A 22896-nucleotide genomic window follows, 5' to 3' on the forward strand; every position below is an offset into this window, starting at 1 on the left:
GTGGATCGGGCTGCAGCTCACACCCGGAGAGCAGAGAGGTGGGGCGGAGGACCCAGTCTCTAGGAGAAAACCTCCACACAGTGGTAGACAGAGGAAGGATCTTGTACGTCCAGGGGAAGAACCGGACTAAATCACACCGGTAATGCCGAGGCCTGGAGGACTTGTAAGAGAGTCATGGAAAGACAGGAGGACAGCATCCTACAGACGGAAGGGGGTGCTGGGGACACAGGAAGCAGAAAGACGAGTCAGGAGCCCCAAGGCAATCCCAAGAAATTGAGGAGGATGTGAACCCAGGCCTGATTAGAGTTCAAAGCCACATAGAGCTACCAGTGTGCAAGGACATCAGGCGTGGGAAACACTTTCAGCAGGAACTCAGGTGAATTGTGCCTGTTCTCGCATTGGCGCTTGTTTTCAACACCGGAGTCTGGCATTTCCAAAATCAGCTGCCTCGCGACTGACTGTAAGTCTTTGTCTTTGTCAGCCAGGCCCGCTGGGTTTCCACACTGCAGGCAGTTTTTCGCAGGTGCCTTTGCTTGCATTTTGCAAAACAGAAACTTGCTTTGTGGTAACTTTTCTTCTTTTGTGTCTCCCTTCATTGTCTGCATCTCCTAATTGGTGTTTGTAATAACTCCCAGTGTCATCTTTTCTTCGAGCTTCATTCACATGCTGATTGCTCCATTGTCATTAATAAAAACATCAAATTATTATTTAACATTCATTGTGCACCAACTGTGCATTAGGACTTGTGCAGAATGGACAACCTAGTTTTCTCATCTCTGGAAAGTTCTCAAATAGCTGAGCACAGTTGGGTTTTTGTCCTTTCTGGAATCCAAGTGAGTCTTCATTGAAGACTGGACTGCTGGCTGGAATCAGCAAACAAAATCTCCAGAGGTTCTTTCTCCTGAGAGCGATTCATGATTCTAAAGCAGTCTTTCCTCATCTGTTGCTCTTACTGTTGATCACAAATATCTATCCTGCTAGTGTTAGCTCATTCCCAGACTTTAACCCTATGAATATATATTTGCTCATTCAAGAAGTTGAGCCCTATGTGTGCTTGGCCATTGGGCGCCATCCCTTCATACCTCCATTTCTCATCTCCTAGCTCCATCCCCACCTGAGTACTCTTCATCCACAACACTTATGGCCTTCGCACTTGGAATTTCCCCAGACCCTGACCCACTCCAAGTGCAGCCAGAGGGCCTTTCTTTTCCTCTCATTCGGATTGCCGACTCTCAATCCTACCAGGCTTTGAGCATGGTGAGCCCAGGAGCTAGGTAGCACTGCACCTCTTTATTTTGGTTGTCATGGTGATCTGCACAGCAGGTGTCCACAGAGGAGACCCAGGCACCCAGGCCAGCAGTGTGGTCATTCTTGATCTCAGGTCAGTCTGGTTCCTAGGGTTTGCCTGCACTCACTTCTGTGTGTTCCAAACTCATTCTGACTCACTTCCATTCTACTTCAGATGGTAGGGAATGTCCGGTTTCCAGAGTGGTTCTTTCTTGTGAATTTATTTGCTGTCATGGAAACACAGTTGGGAAGGAGCATACACTGTGCTCAATCCTTGCTGTCCAGACCCCAGCCTCTTTTCCGCAGCTCTGCAGGGAGACCCCTCGGAGCATCGTTACCTGGCCCACGACATTCAATGATTTGGGGTGTCTGGCGTGTCTTTCCACGGGCTGAGGGCTTGGGCTGAGTCTCTGTGGTCTCCCAGTCACCTGTTGGGCAAGGCTCTGAGCTTCTGAGCTTTGAAGGGTTGGGAGGATAGCAGTGTCTTCCTTTGCAGGTTGCTGAGAGGCAGTTCCTCCTCTGGACAGAAGGTTGAGACCGGAAGCAGTGTTTGTCCTTCAGTGAGCACCTCTCCTGCCAATGCTGGTCCCGAAAACTCCGGGAGCCCTGAGGGGTCACTTGGGGGTGAAGGGTACTTGGTCCTCAAAATCCCAACGGCAACCCCTTCCCCTCAAGAGCCCAAGAGTCGTTTCTCATCGTTCTCACCGATGGTTTGCACAAGGGGCAGCCACACATGAATTAATAAAGCAGAGGAGAGATTTCAACCGAGGGCGCGTGGCGCAGCGCGGTGGAGGCGGAGGGAGGCTGCGGCCTGCTCTGTCCCTCTGTCCTTAAGATGAAATTGTTCGCTGCGGTGCTGACACACCCCGCGCATGCGTGGTTTGTCCTGCGCGGTGCTCCAACAGAGTCTACTGTCCACGCGGAGTGGGTTTTCTAGGTCAGTGATAGGAACCCAAGGGGGATCTATGGACAGCAAAAGGAAATGACCCCGAGCATCACGCAGGAAGCAGCGGGCCACGGACATTTGTCTGTCCCTCGGGAGGATCGCACCGTCTATACTCTTTGGGTTTAGCTGTCACCTGGTTCTGCCTCAGAAAGATGCGTTTTGGCCCCTTGCGCAGTGCTCCCGGGAGGAGTGCCGTGCACAAGAAGCCACTTGGCGCCTGCGCGGCCGCAGGTGAGGACCTGGCTGGGGTGAGCACTGGGGTGGGGTGAGCACTCGGGTGGGGGAGCACTCGGGTGGGGTGAGCACTGGGGAGGGGTGAGCACTCGGGTGGGGTGAGCACTGGGGTGGGGTGAGCACTGGGGAGGGGGGAGCACTGGGGTGTGGTGAACACTAGGGAGGGGTAAAGTCTGGGGTGCGGTGTGCACTCGAGTGGGGGGAGCACTCAGGTGTGAGGATGGGGCAGCAGGCCATGACCCTCCAAGGGGCCCAATGGCCCCACCCTGCCCCGAGGGGAGAGCTGCTCTGGGCACCAGACCCAGGTTCTGTCTCAGTGTCTGGCCATCCCTGTGGATCCTGACGCCAGTTCCCAGGCAGTCTTCCCCAAGACCACAGGAACCCCAGTGGACCTTCCCTCCCTCCTGTCCGCAGGAGCCTGGGCCTTCCACATTGCTAACCACTGAGTGATACCCAAGGTTTTCTCCATCCCTCTCTTCCTCTCTCCTTCCCTCCCTCTCTCCCTCCCTTCCTTCCTTCCTTCCTTCCTTCCTTCCTTCCTTCCTTCCTTCCTTCCTTCCTTCCTTCCTTCCTTCCTTCCTTCCTTCCTTCCTTCCTCCCTCCCTCTCTCCCTCCTTCCCTTCCTTCCTTCCTTCTTCTCCTTCCTTAATTTTGACACCAAATGTTTATAGTCACACATAGCTTCATTTTGCTCTCCAGCAGAGAACTTTCTGGTTTAGTCCTTCAAATCCAGTTTGGCTCAAGGAAGGGAGTGCAGGAAGAATTGTTTCTAGATGTTTCCTGCCCTCCCCACCCCCAGTACCATCTGTAGCTGAGCAGCTGAACCCTATTGCCTTTGCTATAGTCTGCCCTCTGGCTGGTCTCTCAGGCCAGAATGTGCACTCACAGACCATGGTTCCTACTCTGGGCTGAATTATGATCCCCCAACAGATGTTGAAGCCCTCTCCCCAAGATCCTGAGAATTATTATTTTTTATTTTGTTGGTTGCAGGGCTTGAACTCGGCCTGGGCGCTGTCCCTCAGCTCTTCAGCTCAAGGCTGGCGCTCTACCACTTGAGCCACAGTGCCACTTCCAGTTTTCTGGTGGTTCATTGGAGATAGGAGTCTCACAGACTTTCCTGCCTGGGCTGGCTTTGAACTGTGATCCTCAGATCTCAGCCTCCTGAGTAGCTAGGATGACAGGTGTGAGCACCAGCGCCCGGCTCTGAGAATTAATATTTTTGAAAATAAAGTCTTTATAATGATCCAGTTAAGATGAGGTTATTAGAGTAGCCTGACTCATTGGTCTGTCCTAGAAGGAGAACCACCATGGCTCACACAGGGAGGGAGGGAGGATTCCCTGTGAGGGCAGAGGTAAAGGTCGGTGATGGAGGCACAAGTTGGAGAATGTCAGTGATGGCAGACCACTGAGGAATCACATGGGTTATTGCCACCCCCCCCCGCCCCGCGCCCAGCTCTCAGAAAGACCTATGCTGACAACGCCTTTCCCATCGAACTCCCAGCCAGCCTCCACTGTTAGGAGACTGTGACAGTATCCATTCTGGTCGCCCTGTGTTGTGATGTTTTCTTTCAGCAGTCCTGGGAGACTGACTCTCTCAGAGCCTTCATAATGAGACCTCTGTCAGTCCGCAGCTCCCGTAACTCCACCTCAACCTGCGCATCAAATGACTGTGCTCACTTGTTGGCTGCAGCCACAGCCTCACAGTTTGTGCTCTTGGCTAAGATCTACTTGTCTGCAAGTCCTAGCGCTAGCCCATTGTGTCTGGACTCTCACTGACTTTGCAATCCAGCCCAAGACCCAGACTGCCACCCCAAAGATGGCCACACATGTATCCAGAACAGCACTTGCCACTGCTCATCATGATTGTCTTCTTTGTCCCTCCTTCAGACCAAGAGCTTGAAAGCAGGCACACCGAGTCTCCAGTGCCCACATGAATCGCCACCTAAAAAAAAAATACTTCTCCCTCAGTGTTTCTCCTTGTGCCTTAGGCTCCCAGCAGGATACCCCAGAGATACATCCAGGACAAGGAACTAACTGCCTATGCCTAGCTCTTAGCTTCATGCTGGTGAATGTGGTGTGTATTCTCCAGCAGAGTTTAGATGAGGCCGATGTGAACAGAGGTGACACAGTCCAGCCTTTGGTTTACTATTACAGCTGGCCCTCAGCATCTGCAGGTGCTGAGTCCATGGAGTCTACCAACTGCAGATTAAAACACTCAAGAGGGCTGGGAAGGTGGCTCAGTGGTAGAGCGCTTGCCTTGCATGCATGAGGCCCTGGGTTCCATTCCTTAGCACCACATAAGCAAAAAGAAAAAAAGCCGGAAGTGGTACTGTGGCTCAAGTGGTAGAGTGCTAGCCTTGAGCTGAAGAGCTGAGGGAAGGTGCCCAGGCCCAGAGTTCAGGCCCCACAACTGGATCCCCCAAAAAACAAATAAAAAAATAAAACACTCAAGAAAAAAATTAACGTTGCATTTGTCTCCCTTCAGTTAGTCCCTAAACAAAAGTGTCACAACATAGCACCGACATTACAGTAGGTTCATGAGTGACCTGCAGATGACTTAAAGCATGTAGCAGGGCTGGGTGCTGGTGGCTTATGCCTGTAAATGCTAACTACTTGGGAGGCTGAGATTCTGAGAATTGTGGTGAAGATGAGGATAAGACTCTCATCTCCAATTAACCAGCAAAAAGTGGAGGTGTGGCTCAAGTGGCTCAAGTAGAGCACCAGTTTGAGCAGAAAAAGTTAAGCAAGAGTGCAATCCTCCAAACCAGCACACAATCCAACAAAATAAAGCACCGAGTAGGAGTGGTGGAGCTAGCTTTCATATACTGAATATATGACAGTACTTTATACAAGGGATTTGAGTATATGAAAATTCCGGTCTCTCAGTGGGGCCCTGTATACATGGTCTCTCAATGCCCTGTGCACATGGAAAATACCACTGACTTTATTATATCAGAAGTAGCCAGGTCAATTATGCATCACTGACACCATGATGCTCCCTGTAAAACAGGACAGGTATGTCAGGAGTCTGTCGAAGTGCAGAGAGGGAGAATTCTCATGAAGCGCATTTGCCAAAACTGCAGCACTAAATGGTACCACAAGGCACCAGGGAATGGTACACAGTTAGACACACTGAGTCCCTGAATGAGCTCGATGATTCTGGCATCTACCACTTTTAGTAAAGTCTCAGAACACAGAATCTGGGTTCCCAGTGGCAACCCCCCTCCCCAATCCTTCCTCCTTTCCCCCTCCGTGGCCCATCCTCTTTCTGGTGTTCAGGCTAGCAGGCAAATAAGCATCATCTACAAAAGACAGAGCCAAGCAGGATTTACAAAAGTCACCTGTATTCCAGCCAAAATATCTTTAAAAAAGAAATCCCTTCAAAAGGGGAGAGAAAGAACATAAGACTCCATACACTGAAAATATGTATTGAAATTACAAAGTCAGACTATTCCATATGATTCCAAAGTTACAAAACACAACAAGAAAAGGCATTCAAACATCTCTTTATACATCACAGTGTTAGTGGCACAACACGGACCGACACCGCACAAAAACACACACCCCATTTGTTTTGCTTTTGTTCTACCACCACTTGTCAAATGTACATGATGTCTGCATATGCGTGAGTCCTTCATGCATATTATTTTACAAGACTCAGATACACCCAGGGCGAAGTGAGGAAAGCACAGCAGTCAGGCATGTGGCACATGGCGACCCCTGGCCGAGGGTCGTGGAATGGGGGAAGACGGGATTTCACATGTCAGATGGGGGCCGAGGACCAAAACAGCATGCGCTCCAATGGAGATGCATTGACAACTATATCTCAATGCAGGTAAGAGGATCCTTTGCTACTTTTGGGGGTTTTGGTAATAACCAGTCATCAATCTGTTTTGTTTAGCTTCCTAAGGGCTTAGGCTAATTATATGGAATAAACAAGCTTTGGTATTTTTTTAAAAGAGGCCTTCATGAAGCTTTTTACATGCAAAACGTTCTCCCTTGATGATTTCATTGTGATTTACATATATACACAGGTGTCTTGACTTCTAAATGGGAATCCGGGAAATTTACAGAAAGCCCACCCCAGTCCTTTCCAATCTTGTGAGTTTTAAACATTACCAAGGGGAAAAAATTCTCTTCCAATTGGTGAAATAATGTTGGTAACATCCAGGGATAAATACGTCATGAAGTTCTGTGGTTTTGGTATCTGACAGCCTGATCCCCAGCCTCCAGGTCCTATGTCCTACCAAGTCCCGGCCGGGGTCCCGCAGCGTTTTGAAATATGGAACACGCTGTGAAAATCCAGTGCTGCAGCTGTCAGCTGTGGGTCCTTTCGTCTGAGCTCCTGGGAGCTGAGGAGGAGGAGGTGCTGTGGACAGAAGCTGATAAGGCTCTAGATTTTGCTCTTGCTTGGGTGCTAAATCAGCCTCCATTCTAGGAACTCCCACAGGGACACCTAGGAGGAGGCAAAGCCTGGCTAGATGGACTACAGGATGTACAGCAGAGATCAGACACAGCCAGAGGAACCCACCAATGTGGTCAGCTGCTAAGGTATCTCAGGTACCCTTCTGGGTCAGCCAGGTGTCCCCACAGGGCAGCCTGCAGGGGCCCTGGGCCTGCCACTGAGGGCCTTTCCCTCTACCCTACCACCTTTACTGTGGTGAATGAACAGCACAGGGCCTCGCTGGGTGAAGTGGACATGCTCTGTAGGAGATCAGCCTTCACAAACTTCATGCTCGGCTTGGATAAGCCATGCTGCGTGTCTATCTGAGTCTGCTCAGCTCATGCCTCTCCACGTTGCCCTGGGAATTGACAAGACCCACTGCCGTTTTCAAGCAGCACGCTCCTGGACATTGGCAGCACTTACTGAAAGAGAGGGAGGCCCCCAGAGTAAATGGGGGTTTATGACCTCAGTGTGACCTTGCTGGTGGCTCATGACCGACTCAAACCTAAATGTGCTGAAGCAAAAGCTCAGAGCAGGTAGGAGCAAATCAGACAGCCCCTGGCTGACCCCGGAATCACCCTGACCCTACCTGGATCAAGCATGTGCTTGGAGGACACACCGGAAGTAAAGGCACAGCATGGTTGGGGCTGCTGATGAACACAATTCGGTGAGAGACACTCTGCTCCTTTGTGGACGAGGAAGAGAGCCAAATCCTGGGCATCCAGCCTTCTCAAAGGCTCCGGCTCCCACCGCCCCCACAGGACGGTCTGCAGTGGGAGAGACTTGCGCAGGTGCAGTTGGCAGTTGCTACCCTGGGTGGGAAGGCTGGAGCAGTGTGAAGAGGGGCCCCGGGCACACCGGACAAAGGACCACAGGCTGACCACACAGCCGCAGCCAGGCAGCCATACTCCCAAATTACAGATGGAACTCTCAAGCCCCGGCCTCTTGCCTCGGGCTAGAGCGGTCAGCCCATCCCAGAAAAACCAACTCAGTTCTTCACAGTGTCTCCAACCAGAGACTCGGGGCCTGAGGGTCACCTGTGAAGACACACTCAGGTATGTTCTTATCCAATTTGTTTGTTTGTCCAGGTACTGGGGCTTGAACTCAGGGCCTCTCCCTCTACCTAGACCATTTCACTCAAGATGGAAACTACACCACTTGAGTCACATCTTCACGTCTGGCTTTTTTGCTGGTTAACTGGAGATAGAGTCTCATGGACTTTTCTGTCCGGGCTTCAAACCTCGATCCTGAGATCTCAGCCTCCTGAGTACGTAGGACTACAGGTGAGAGCCATCAGCACCCAGCTTCTTATCCAAGTCTTGAACTTTGAACTTTGAAGCTGTAACTACACAGAGAATGTTTGGGCCAAAGTTTTGACACAGGACGGATCTTCTAAATGGCTTTAATCTCGTGAGAAAATGGGTTTCAGCCATGAAAAGAACAAATGGTTGTGTTTTTCCTCAACTATTCACTGTCAAGAAATGAAGATGATCTTTCGGGACAGGGAGGGGCACCAGGACCTGAGACTGATCACACACTGTGGACTCACACACACACAGTCACACAAAACCGTATTTTAAAAATGAGCTAGCAATGAAAAAAAAATAACAGATTAGAAAGGATTTTGTTTTGTTTTACTTCTTTGTAGATTCCTTAATCTGCCTCCAGGAATCCCTCCATGGGGACTCCACAGCACGTGCCTTTGTTGCTGGTTAGCACGCTTGGCTTTGGGAGTCAATTCTCTTTAAAGGAAGCATGTTGTCCACTTGTCGGATTTGAAGGACAGAGAACAGTGCAGCTTCATATCCATCCGGGCTTTGCGTTGCTGTGGAAACAGTCCCACACGGCCCTGGGAAAAGCCACATGATCCCATCCCACGTAGAAAGAGCTAAGCAAAATGGCGGGTGATTTCCCAGCAGCCACAGTCAGCCGGTTAGCGACAAGGCTGGGCTCGAACTCCATGAGACACAAAATTTCTCCAAGAAAAAAATGTGAAAATCCAGAAAACTCTAGCTGGCCTCTTAAGAGCCCCTCAGCTGTTAGCAGAAACCCTGACTTCCAAGTGTAAATAATGCACACTTCGAACTGTGCACTTGAAAACGAAAGCAAGAGGCCAAACTACAGTGACTCTGAGTGGAACTACTTCCAAAGAAGATATTTGGTTCAAAGATATGCGAAGGTATGCTGTTGATGAGCAGGGAGGTGCCCGCCCGGTGAGCTGGCTGAATCACCAAAGAAGAACAAAAGGCAAACCTAAGTGGGAATGACGTTCCTCTAAACGTGTCAATGTTTTCAAAGTGATGTAGTGTATATGACCCACGTTTATAAGAATATGCAGCTTACAGCATTCAAAAGGTATTACAGCAAGTTTCAGTAAAAACACAGAGTGAATAAGGCTTTCTAAATCTCCTGAAAATGGGTCAAAGCCAGGAAAGTCATTTAACTCTAACTTCTTAAAATGCACATTTCCAGAAAGGCATAGGATGGCATATATGCACCTTGTTGATTTTTCACTACTCAGTTGGAAAAAAAAGCCTCTCCTAAAAAGGATTTTACTAAACGCCTTGAGTAATAAAAAAAAAAAAAGTTGTCCTAAACAGAGTGCTTGTCTCAAGTGGGAATCACTGGCTTCTGTCTGAAGAGAGCTGGAATCCTTAAGACTTCATCCTTCACCAGCAGGACGCCATCTTGAAGCAGAGGAGGAAATGGACAAAGCTTTGTCTAATCAGAACTCTTAACCTGCACCAGACAATTCCCAGACTCCAGCCGTGGTAGGAAACTGCCTGGAAAACTGCCTACCAGGCCATCGACCTGGTCTGCAGAGACTGGATCTGTGGGACACACTACTGGGCCTCGCCGTGCCCACGCCCAGGTGACCGCGCCTGCGGCCTCAGCGAGCCTGCTGGTGTCCCTGACATCGTGGCATCCAGCCTGACGCTGTGAAGCTCCGTGGGGCACATAAGGCAAGATACACGTTTAGTGAGCGGAGAGTGGTGGGCTGGGGAGCCGTGCTTCTCGAGGCAGGGGTCTCTCCCGGCACCGGCCATCGTCTAGGTGGGTAAGGGGTCGTCATCACCTTTGCCGCACTTGCATTTGCAGCAGAGTACGAAGGGAGTGGCCAGGAGCAGGAAGGGAGAGGCCACCAAGAGTAGAAGCCCAAATCCAGCAAAAATCCCCACGACCTGGAAGAAGAAAACCAAACAGGAAAGAGGTAAGAAGGGCTGGTGTGTAGGTTCCATGGCTGAAGTAGAAACCACACAGCCACCTACCTACCCACCTATCCATTCAGCCACCATGCATCTACACATTCCTGTATCCTCTTCTCTCCATCCATTGAAACACCCATCCAGCCATCTACCCACCTATCCAACCAACCAGCTATCTACGCATTCATCCACCATCCCCTCCATCCATCCACACATCCAGATATCCATCCATCATCTATTTACCCAGCCATCTATTTCTCTATCAATCATCCACCCGCCTTCCCACCAACCTGGAGCCACCCACCCATTTCCTTCCCTTCCCTTTCCTTTTTTCCTCCTTCCTGGATCCCCTTCTCCTCCCTTACTTTCTCTCCTCTTCATCCATGCCTCTAATTAACCAAAGAGAGCCCCAAGATCCCACTCTTATCTAGACAATAACCTAAGCACCATATACACAAAGTACTTGTATACAAGGGCACTGGATGCTTTTGCCCTCAAAGATGGCCTTGTCTGGTAGAGAGACCAAGAGTTCATCAGTGGATATCAATGTATCTTAGGAAATTGCCTTCAGGTTGTGAATAAGCGCTGGACGCTTCCATTTGTTAGAGAGAAGTTGAGCTCCCAGGGGGTGGAGGCTGAAGTAATGACCCAGCCCTGGAATTTCTAGGGTTTGAAGCATAATGGTGAGTGTTACACAGTTTAATTTTTGTTTTAAAACATATTTATCCCTAGCTGTGTGCAAATGCTGGAAGGAATAAGCTTCTAATGTAGACATGCTGTTGTCTAAATCAGGCAGTACAGCTGTTCCAAGGAGGCTCAGTTTGCTTTTGACTAGCCTGTCCATCATCTGTGTTCCTCCCAGCTCATGGAGTTAGACCACCACCCAGTGGTGACAGAGATGAAGTACATGCACGCACTGGGCATGGGGCTCAGATGCTGTCATTTTCCTTAAGTCTGTTGTGCCCTTCAGCTGGACCCCAGGAGATGCCCTTTCCAGACCTGCACACAGGTATTGTGATTAACAGTCAGAAACTGTCTGTCTGTCCTTCCTAAGGGTCAGCCTTTGGCTGAAACGAGCTGCCCACTAGCCACGCTGGACCTGGGTAAAACATCTTTTCCTTATCGCTCAGAAGAGCCAGCATTGGATAAGGCTTTCCTCTGGCAGGTGCCAGCATCCTAAAAGAGAACATCATCAATCTGCCGGCTCTTCTACGTGTTGGCTTGATTCTGGGATGGTGCTTGGATAATGCCCACACACCCTCTACAGCTCAGCAGTGGTAGGGTCCAGAGTAAAGGCGCAGGAGGTGGATGATCAGATGGAGGCCCACACACGGGCACCGTGGAACCCTAGAGGTTGTGGGAGCTATGGCTGGTATGAGAAGTCTAACAGGAGAATACGAGTGGAGAAAGCCTGATGCCCGCAGAGAACTGCTGCAGGATGTTGGCGTGGTCCTGTGTGTGCGCTGAAAGCAGAAAAGACAGAGGACGCTGAGTATCGCAAACACCGGGACGCTGAGTGTTGACCTCACACAGCGAACTTGTCCCAAGACCGGCAGAGCGCCTGTCCTTCACTTTGCCTGATCTCTGCCACATCCTGACAACCATTATCTATCTTCTAGAATTCGCCCTTTGTTCTGAGAATGGAAACCGCCCCAAGCTAAACATGTATAGAGAAACATGTATTGGAGAAAGCTCAAGAGCTTTGGGGTTCTGTCTTGTTCCTCTTGACCCTCGTATGCTTATGGGTCTCCAGTATCCCCTTACTCCTCTCCCACTATCCAGTGCATGGCTCTGGCAGGGAACTCAGCAGCTAGTGACACAGGAGCCAGCTCTCCGGCGATGTGCCACAGAGCCAGCCCAGCCCCCCTGAGATCTCTTTCCTGTTTCTTTCCACAGGAAGCACAGGATATCAAGTACAAACCCTACCACGCGGAACTAAGTAAATCATGCAAAACCTTGAGGGGACAAAGATGTCATTTTTTGTTTGTTGTTGTTGTTGTTTATGGCACTCCGTCTCCTTGTTCAGAAGGGTACTGAGCAAGATACGTTTGGTGTAAAACATGATAACTCCATGCATAGAGTAAAAGTGAGCTGCAGTAGTCTCTAGAGGCACAGAAGATGCAAATCTCTTGGGAAATTTTAATCACTTTCACGTGGTGCAAAGGTGGGAAGAGTCACAGAGACAAACCCCACAAGAATGACAGATTATCCTGTAAGGGCGTCACCTCCAAAATTAGGGGAACAGCACAGGGAAGTTCGGGTGTAGTTTTGAGACTCTCGGGCACTGCCAGCAGGGCACGGGCCTGCATGGTAGAGAAGGGTCCTCCTTGGTGCACAGGAAACTGGTGAATTCTAGGCATGGGCCTCTGCCAGGGACTGTGCACCCAACCCGCTGTCGTCAGGATCGGGACTTGGGAAACAGAACCGAGTAGGGAGCGAGAGAGTTGAGCATGGCATCCATAAGGGTTACAATGTACATAACCCTCAAATACGATTCAAAAGCTTACGACCTGCCGTGGTCTAGCTGCAGGAAGTCGGGTGGGAGCAGACCTTAAAGACAGATGGAGGAGATGTAGGCGGGAGAGAAGAGAAGCAGCTAGAATCAGAGAGTCCGGGGTGGAAAAGGAGGATGGCAGGCTACTCCAAGAGAGTTCTTCAGAGAGACGGCCAGGCTGGCACTAGCTGCTCTGTAGAGACGGAGGTGGGGCTCACGACTCTGTGGGCCCAGGAGTGTCATGAAGAAAGCCTTCTGATTGTGTCCTTGGGCATTTTACTCTGATGCTCTAAACCCTTCAATGTCTCTGACTGCCAGGCAACACGGCACCCAGGCGTCTCCAGGTCCAGGCATGCTCTTCCAGATAGTTCTAAGCCTGCACCGGCCCCGGCTCCTCCCGCAAAGCACTGGCTGGACCTGGCTTCCCGTCCCTTGCCTTGAGCTTCCAGCCGGACTGGTCAATGAGAAGCACTTCCTTGCTTCCAGTGCTCATTCTGCTTTGCAAGCTCAGGAGCGCCCAGAGCCCTGCCCCCTCCTGGGAGCTCTGTGTGGGGAAAGCAGCAGCAGAACCCAGGCCCTGCCCGCCCGCCTCCGAAGCACAGCTGCTGGCAGAGAGCAAGGGAAGGGGTGACACTGTCCAGAGAGAAACGCACCTACTACCTGACTAAGCTGCAACCCCTCTGCCTTTCTACATCACCTGCATAGTATCGCCTTTACAATAACAAAGCGAATTTAAAAAGGCCAGCCGGTCCTCACTTCATCCAGTTACCCCTGACAGGACCCCTGTGTCCAGGACACAGGACTAGCAAGCAGCCCCTGCCACCAAGAACACACAGGTGCTTTTGAGATGAAACACAGGAGTAGAGAGGAGGCCAGTGAGCGGGGGGTGGGGAGGGGGAGGCCATGAGGGATGCCCCATTCCGGATGGAGAGCAGGAGACTCGATGTTCTCACATAGGACGTGGGGCCTGAACGGGGTGGGACAAGGGCAGCCTGGACAAGCAGGGCTGGGTGTAGACAGGACGCAGAGGGTCGCGAGGACGGATGGTACGTAACAGCAGGCGCAGGGCCACAGAGAGGCAGAAGGGAGCTTTGCTCCTGAGAAGCTTTGCTCCTGGTGGTGTGGCTAAAGCAAGGGGAAGGAGACGGCTTGGCCCAAGGGCAGAAAGCTTACAGCAGGTTCCTCTCCCATGCTGCTGGGGCTCTCTTAGCCCTCAGTGTGATGTGGTAAGGACACTGGGGAACACCAGCTGAAAGCGCTTTGTAATAAAAACAAAGTGTAACAGACCCACAGGACCATCCACAGGTCCCCTGAGAACCAGGCACAGGCATGACGCCGGTCCGCAGAGGACATGAGGGACCCGGCTGGGTCCAAGCCCAGGAGCCGGGCAGCAGAACGAGGATCCAAGCCCAGGAGCCGGGCAGCAGAACGAGGATCCAAGCCCAGGAGCCGGGCAGCAGAACGAGGATCCAAGCCCGGGAGCCGGGCAGCAGAACGAGGATCCAAGCCCGGGAGCCGGGCAGCAGAACGAGGATCCAAGCCCAGGAGCCGGGCAGCAGAACGAGGATCCAAGCCCGGGAGCCGGGCAGCAGAACGAGGATCCAAGCCCGGGAGCCGGGCAGCAGAACGAGGATCCAAGCCCGGGAGCCGGGCAGCAGAACGAGGGTCCAAGCCCAGGAGCCGGGCAGCAGAACGAGGCCTTTCTAGGCAAGGGGTCACGTTGTGGCTGCCCAAACCACAAGAAGAAAGGTCATGGGCGCTGTCATGTGCTGGCTTTCGTTAGCACGGAGACCACTGCGGGCCCCAGGATGGGGCCTGAGGGTCCCTCGAGTGATGGCTACGTGTGGACCTCACTGCTGCTGTCTTACCCTTCACAAACTTGGGTCCTTTTGTGACGGGCCATAGAACCCTTTAGGACGCTCGTGGGACTGAGGCCTGTGCCCACCTGTGTGATGTCTGTGTGACAGCAGGCCGCCCTGGGGCCCCAGCAGGGCACTGTGGGGCTCACAGGCAGATGCGGGTTTCCAGGTGTCCTCTGCCTTTTCTCTGCCAACAGAGGAGGGTCTGGCAGTGTAAATGGCCTCCTTACAGTTTCTGTGTTGCTAACGTGCATGCTAGCAGTGTCGTTGGCCAGGAAGCTACTGCTATCACAAGCTCTAGAAGACTTGGCTCGTTTCTAGCCAATACATGTGCTGACTACACTTAATGTGACCACCCAGGTGACAGAGAGAGGATGATTGCAGTTATGCCTTCCTCTCCCCCTCTTCTGTGGCATCTACCCTTGCAGCCCAGCCGCCATCTTGGTGGGAAGCTCAGGCCACATGAGGAGACAAGGAAAGGGTATCTGACCAACAGGTGGAATTCTGTCTGTCCAAACAGTACATTCAACTTTTAACCTACAGTGCTTCAGACTGTGGCCTCCATTGGGAACCCAGTCTTTGTGGATATAATCAAGCAAAGACATGATTAGTGGGGTGAGCCTTAACCTGATATGACTATAATCCTTACATATACAGGGAATTTGAACCCAGAGACTGACACGCATAGGGAACAAAGTGTGAGGACATGGAGAGATGATGGCCCTGTGTAGGCAGAGGGCTTGAGTGGCACATCTCAAGCCAAGGACTGTGAAAGAGGGTGGAGGGAGGGAAGGAAAAAGGCAAGGAGGAAGGAGGGAGGGAAAGGAAGGAAGAGGGAAGGAGGGAGAAGGGAGGAGAGAGGGAAGAAAAGGAAGAAGGGGGAGGGAGGAAACGAAGGAGGGGGGAGGGAGGCAGGAAGGGGAGGCCAACAGGTTCCAGAGGAAGCATGGTCTTGGCCAGTTTGCAGAGCTTTGTCCCAGCAAAGTGGAAACAGCAGGAACACTGAAGCTGTAGGTGCCCCAAGGAAGGGCAATGCCAATAAAGTCAGACCAACTCTCAGGACCACCGGCCAGCCAGCAGAGGTGCCTGGGTCAAACCAGGCCACCGTCCATGACATCTTTGCAGGACAAGGAATGGGACATACTCGTGAGGGACAGCTCCGAAGCTCTCACTACTTGTTGAGGCAGCCACCCCTGGGGGTGGATCAGACCCCACTGCAGTCTGCCTGGGGTGTGCAAATGTGTGTGCCTTTGGGCCTCCGGTGGAGCTGACTGCTGCAGAGAGGCCACAGTGTCGGTGGGACCCTGGTGCTTCCCAAGTGCCCCTCGCAAGTCAGGCAGTGCACCTGCTGCAGGCACAGATGTGCAGCTCAGCGAGGGGCCGGGTGCCGGTGGCACACGCCTGTCATCCTAGCTACTTGGGAGGCTGAGATCTGAGGATGACAGTTTGAAGCCAGCTCACACAGAAAAGTCTGTGACATGCTTATCTCAAATTAAGCACCAAAAGCTGTGGCTCAAGTGGTAGAATACCAGCCTTGAGTTTGAACGAGCTAAGGGACCACATCCAGGCCCTAAGTGCAAGCCTCAGTCCTGGCTGAGGAGGGGGAAGAGAAAGAAGATCTTTATTCAAAGTCTAAGCATCACTTTGCACAAGGGCCTTTATCACCTCCCCAAGCTGCAGACATCACCAAGTCCGAAGTAACTGCATTCCTCACTCTCTCTTCCTTTTACCAACTTGCCCCTGATAGAAGGTTCTTTGCTACAGGGAGCACCAGGATTAATAAACCATGGTCAGCAGACAGACAGATCACAGCCAAGGTCATAAAAGTCTGATGTCAGAGACATTCCGAGTGCGAATTGGGCAGAGATTGCCTCGAACCCTGGTCTAGGCATAAGTTCAGCCCAGTGAGGGGCTCTTTCCAGATGTCTTTCTGTATAGCAGACCCTCAACCAGCTGGTAAATCTAGAAACACACATACACATGCATGCACATGTACGCACACACACTTCCTCTCTCCCTGTGAGAGTGAGGTCGTGGGTGAGCCACCTCTTACCTGCGTCCGATGCCAGATCACGGATGCGCGGGAGTGGCCCAGCTTGTTCCGGCAGGGCCCCTTATCATAATGGATCAGGAGGAAGTCGTCCTGCGAAGCACAGACAAGGCAGGGGTGAGTGGGGGTCAGCGTGGATCACCGCACTGAGCGTTCTCTATGTGTGGGATAGGGGGTGGCAGCCGGGGAGGCCCACACGGCACTCCTGGCCACCAGAGGGAGCTGGCCAGCTCTCACTCTGCGGCCCAAAGAAAGGGCTGGGAAATGGAAGCATTTCCAGAGTGTAGAAAAGAGGATGTTGCTGGAAACACCAAGAAATGATGGTTTCTTTACATAGAAATACTGATCTCTCTGAGGTCCCCTTGTAAAAGATGCATCAAATTTGCACACACCATAAATAAGAACAATAATGGGTCAATAAATTGTTCAAAACGTTGAACTAGCTGAGAGAGAGAGAGAGGGAGAGAGAGGGAAAGGGAGGGAGAGAGAGAGAGAGAGAGAGAGAGAGAGAGAGAGAGAGAGAGAGAGAGAGAGAGAATGTTGAATACACAAGGCTCAGGCAGGCACAGGGGCCTGCCTGTTGGATCCCACGCGATGAGGTTCTGCAGCTCCTTCCAGAACCCCACCTGGGAAGTGCTGCCCCTCAGCACACGTGCCCAGTGCTGTTCCAAGCACCTCCTCCCACGACTTCTGTTCAGAGCACGCACAATCCCCTCCTGTTGCACAGAGCGTCTAGTTTGTGCCTTCCTCCACCGGCACGCAGCTCACACGCACGCAGCTCACCCGCACGCAGCTCACCCGCAACTTCCCATCACCGGACCCTCAGCTGCCCGGCTCCACATGGCAGATCCAACCTGCCCTGTCACTGCCCAAGGCAGAATCCCCACAGGCATTCCAGCATGCAGAGAACACTCAGCAGCACCTGCACGTGGGCCCGGCCCAACCTACCCAGACCAAGCACCCGTCAGGACAGGCATGTTTACTCATTTCACTGACTGCAAATAAGCAGGAGCCCCAGGTGACAAGAGAACCCCAAGGCGCTTTGCTGAAATCAGGCAGAGGCAGGGAACAGGAGGTGTCTTCTGGTCTTCAGATCAAAAAGGCAAGAGTCCTGTAGTGGCCTAGACCAGGCCTGGCCTTCTCCTAAAGGCCGGGCGCCCCTGGTTACCGGTGCCTGGTGAATGAGCCCTCACTCAGCCCACACCGCCAGGGGCACAGCAGCTCCACCCAGGGCCCACTGCTTGTTCTCAGCTACTGCGGGCCTCACATCCATGATAAAGTAATTTTTCTGGGAAAAACAAAATTGTTGAGGCAGCAGATAAGACAGTCTGTGGCTGGTATAACCACCCTGCCTGAGAAACACCCCAAGACTCCTAATCCCACACCCCACGACCATCAGATCAAAAAGCAGGAATAATGCCCTGCAGCCAGACAAATGGGTGTCACAGCCCGATGACAAGGCAGATGCTTGCCAAGCAAAATGAAATTCCCCTCATGGAACATGTGCAGTATGCGTTTAGCTTATCGTTGAGCGAATACTTGGGGAGACCCCTAATTAAGGCCTCGTGTGCTGCTTATCATTAATATTACCATAGCAATGCATTCTGGGAATGTGCAGTTGAAAAACTGTCATATAAACACCACTTGCCACTCAAAATTTTCCATCATGAATCGCACCCCCCTTGCTTCCTCCCCACTCCCCCCACCCAAGAGAGAAACCCTGCAACCCTGCCCTAGTCTCCCACATCATTCCTCAGGGCTTCGGAGCTCCCCGGCTCTGGGCGGCTACCATGCTGTGGAGCATATTACCACGTTACTTTTATGTCCACAAACCTGTTCTTTCTCTTATTACTGGCACACCTAACAAATACCACCACCCTGCAGTAACAGTATACTAAAATGATTTATGTTGACAGGCACCAGTGGCTCATGCCTGTCATCCTAGCTACTCAAGAGGCTAAGATCTAAGGATCATGGTTCAAAGCCAGCCCAGGCAGGAAAGTCTGTGAGACTCTTATCTCCAATGAACCACTAGAAAACCAGAAGTGGCACTGTGACCTCAAGTGGTAGAGCGCTCGCCTTGAGCTGAAGAGCTCAGGGACAGCGCCCAGGTCCAGAGTTAAGCCCCATGACCGACAAAAAGAAAAAAGAAAATGATTTATGTAACATGGTATATAACTCTTAGGTAATAACTATATAATTCATACAAATAAAATACTCAATGCTTTTAAGAAGGGTAGATATTTGTGACTCACAAGACTCACAAAATGCTTTTGTTTCCATGCATATTATTTTTGTTCTTCTATCATACATTAATTATGTTTTATTGTGATATTTCCTTCCCTGAATACAACACACTTTGATTGAATTCATCTTCTCTATTACTAATGCTTAGCCTCTTCCCTCCATGGTTCTGGGGCTTGAATTCAGGGCTCTGCCCTTGCTAGGCATGCACAGCTATAAACTTTCTGCTGAGACACTGCTTCTGCTTTCTCAAAGGTCCTGGAAGGCCAGGTTTGCATTTTCATTTGAGTCTCTGTACTTTATTGGGTTAGGGTCCACTTGTGCTTTTCTGTCTATGGTGTTCATTTTATTTGGTGTCTGGTGCATACGTGTTTACAATATATCTCTTCATGTTGAATCATTCCTTCATCAATATCAAGTAAAATTCTTTGCCTCTTCTAGTTTTGGCTTCCATTGTACTTTCTCAGAAATGAAGACAGCCACTCCTGCTTATATCTAGTCTGTACATACTTGGAAAATCTCTACCCATACTTCTGCTTTAATTCCGTCTTTACTTGTATAGCATATTTCTTACAGGCAACAAATAATGGCTTTTTAACCAAATCTGCCACTCTGTATATTTTGTTTATAGAACTAAGACATTCAAAGTTATGCCTGAAAGGTATGTAAGAATTTCTGTTCGATCATTCCCTACTTTGCATTTGCTCATCTACTCATCTACAGGTGATTCTTTCTTGTATTTCCATCATTGTTTACATTATTCCTCTGCAAGTTTGATTTCTTTAAGCCAGCCAAGTGACCATGACTTCCTTTAGCTGCAATTTATACAAAAAGGTTCCATTGCTTCTTTGTTTATAAGGACCATACTGCTCAGTATAGTTATCTGGGTTGACGTATTTTCTTTCAAGGCTTGTAAAGATCATTCCATGTGTACCTTGCTTGTGATACGTGTGTTGAGGAACCTGCTATTATTCTGAGAGGTGACTTGGTACTCTAATTACGCTCTGCTTGTTTTGTATGCCTGGCATTGTATAACATGCCTTCAAGAAGCTCTTTTCCTGCCTTTTCCCTTTAGAGTCCCAGGAGCCACTGCAGCGGGATGACCATCTGTTTCTCAAGAGTTTAGATATTTGCTGCTATGCATTCACTGTGCATTTTCATGCCTTTGCTGGTACTTCTTCTATGCCCATCATTCATAGGTTTAGTCTTTCACCCATGTCCTACACATTCACTCATGGTTCTTTTTAACTCTTGGAGTCACCTGCATATTTTAGTACATCTGTGCCTTTTCTTCAAGCCCTGGGGAGATTTTCAACTGAGTTTTTATTTGATTTATTGATTTAGTTTCAAATTTTTAATTGACTCTCCAGAATTTCTGCGTATTTAATTCTTTTATGTCTCACATTGTCTTCATTTCATCCAGCCCTCTTCAGATTCATGTCCTCTTTAACCAATCATTCTTAAAATTACAAAAGCTATCTAAAGTTACGAAGTTATTACTGTGTCCTCTGGTGTACAGTCCTCGGGGGAATAGTTGTTGAGTTTTACAGGAGTCATACTGTCTCGTTTTTTCACATCTATTTCTTTGGTTTGATGCCAAATCATTGGCTGGGGAGTTGTCTCAGCATTCAGGCAGGACAATGTGTGGTGGGCTGAGCTGCTACTGCTCACCACTGGCTGGGGGTATGGCTCAGTAGCCAAGCATTCATTCATGCTCAGGCACTGGTCCCAGTTGCAGGAATTGCTCAGATAATGAATGCGAAGCAAACTGCAATCGTTTATGGAAGTGTCTGCCATCTATCTGCTTGGGAGCGTTTTCACTGCAGAACTTCCCTTCTTTGTGTATGGAAGCTTTAGGTAGCTGCAGATATTTTCACAGCCTATGGGCCAGACAGTTTTCTATTTGTTCCAAAAGGGCCCCCTTCCACTCATTACTAGCTTGTTTTTCTAGAATCAACAAATACCCAGGCTTAAGAGTGCTCCCCAAATATGCCACAAAGTGTTGTGCTGGGGGGGTACAGAGTACTGAATTCTGCAGATGAAGAATTAAGGCCTCTCAGCTTCTGACATTCATGCTTTCAGACCCTGCTACCAATCTCCTTTCTGTTGGCAGGAGGCAGAAACTAGAGAAATCACGAGGTTTTTAAGACCTGGGTCTTGGGTTCTTGGTTCCACCTGCTAGAAATCCTCACTGGAATGTAGGTTCTACAAGCAGGGTTCCATGGCCTTAGATCCCACCCAGAATGTCTCAAGTAGACACTCCTTTGCTTCTTAACAATCTACTAGCCTGTTCAGAGAAGGACAGGCAAACTTTCCAAGTTCTTCCATTCTTCCTGAGATGAAGGAAGATGTGGAAACCATGAGGTTCAGAGGGTCGAGGCTTATGTCCTTGGAGGGGGGGGAGGGGACCTTCCTTAGCTAGACACAGTTTCCAATGGCTAGTCTCCGTGTTTTGGAACTGCTGGATGTTTCAGTGAGAGTAGACACAATGGAGCATACTCTAGACAGCAGCCATCACTGAAATGCATAAAGATTAAAAAAGAGGACTCAGAACACTAAGGTTTAAACTTGGCTGTTAAACTCTGGCTTGAAGCAACCCTAGTTTAAGCACTGAGCTTGGATTTTAGAGTCTGCAAGGCTGGATAGTGGGTCCCTTCCTGTCATGGGTTTCAAAGAGACAGTGACTTCCTCTCGAGAAAAGGAAATGATCATTCCAAATCACAGAAATGCTGCATGAGATGATGACCTCAATAAATACTAACTACTTTCTGCTGGGTGGAAGGAACGACGCTGCTGCTACACGTAGCTCGTGCTGTGCTGGAGCCATGTGGACAGCTGAGAAGCAGCAAGGCTTCCTGGGGAGGCAGGCATGGCCAGACGCTGTCTGGAGCCATCGATGGTCCTGCAGCCCTGCGTGTGCACCAAGAAAAACCTAGGTAACTATGTCCAGAGAGAAGAGGAAGCCAGGTAGTAAGCCCTTTGGGCTCAGCTGCCCAGGGCTCACGGCTGCATCTCACTGTGCAATTAGGATCTCTCCTAGAATGCTACTTAGGTCCTTGGCTCACAGCTCACACAGTGGACTCCTGCTGTGGGGATCCGCCCCCCCACAGCAACAGGGTCACTTTTCAGCAGCCCTTCATCTTCACAGGACAACAGGAAGCTCCTGGCAGTGAGGAGGCTTTGACGGGAGCAAAGGGCTGTGCTGCTGTGGTGTGGGTCAGACAGAGCAGTAAGGGAAGCAGGACCTGGGCTGTGGGGCCAGGACAGGCAGTGAGGGCCACTGCAGGGGACACAGATGCCCACTGCTGTGTGGAAAGGAAAGGTGTGGACTTCCTTCTTCTTCTCCCCTGTCCACTGGCTCAGACAGCAAAGGAGCAAGCAGCAGAAACCACAGCTACTTCAGAAAGCAACCTTTATCTCCATCTATTCCTGCTTCTGCTCCTGAGTCCCAGGGGCTAATCTCCTTCCTAAGTGCAGGCCAGGCATAAGCCATTAACTCATAACTCAGTGATCAGTTTTCAAAATGCCCAGAAAATAGAGAAATATACAAAAGATTTTGAAGGGTAGAAATGATGCTGTCCTGCTTTAGTTGATCTTCTAAACATGACCCCAGTTGCAGCACAAAACCAAAGAACAGAAGTTCCAACTTCAGTTAACGAAAACAAATCATGTAGCTGAATCATTAGGCTTGACCCCAAAGTGCAAATGAAGCCTTTGAAATAGAAGAATGGCGATAGTTTTCCAGATTTATTCAGCCCCATCAGACTGAACAGTAAATCACACCATCCAAAGCTGGTAAAAAAACAACAGCCTCCGCAAAGGGACAATGCCAGGAGACGCTACCCTCCGCATTGGGTAAAAGGTGGCTCATATATCACACATCTGTTACCTCATTTAATATGCTCTCTCAAGTAGACACTCCTTTGCTTCTTAACAATCTACTGGCCTGTTCAGAGAAGCCAGGCAAACTTTCCAAGTTCGTCTGGTCTTCAGGGTTTTAAGGCCACTTTTCTGTCACCTTGGCAGGCTGAGCTGGCCGCTAAGATCCATCAGATGCTGAGGACAACCACTGGCCTCACACAGACCCTCACCCACATGGTATTAGATGGCCAAGGTAAGAACAAACAGGCAA

The 22896-nt window shown here is 50.3% G+C and overlaps 1 protein-coding gene across 1 annotated transcript in view; it reads right to left on the reverse strand.

Moving 5' to 3' along the window:
• Positions 1–8197: 8197 nt before the first annotated feature.
• The window catches only part of Rnf144a (ring finger protein 144A), an 87512-nt gene continuing 72813 nt past the window's right edge, over positions 8198–22896 (reverse strand). The window contains exons 7-8 of the mRNA XM_013013596.1: positions 16524–16613; positions 8198–10093 (exon numbers count right to left, since the gene is read on the reverse strand). Of these exons, the coding sequence (XP_012869050.1) occupies positions 9962–10093; positions 16524–16613 (222 nt within the window). The 3' untranslated portion in view covers positions 8198–9961. The remainder of the gene's footprint in view (positions 10094–16523; positions 16614–22896) is intronic.

This window comes from Dipodomys ordii, unplaced genomic scaffold, assembly GCF_000151885.1.
Source record: "Dipodomys ordii isolate 6190 unplaced genomic scaffold, Dord_2.0 Scaffold20, whole genome shotgun sequence".
In the NCBI taxonomy this organism is placed as follows: Eukaryota; Metazoa; Chordata; class Mammalia; order Rodentia; family Heteromyidae; genus Dipodomys; species Dipodomys ordii.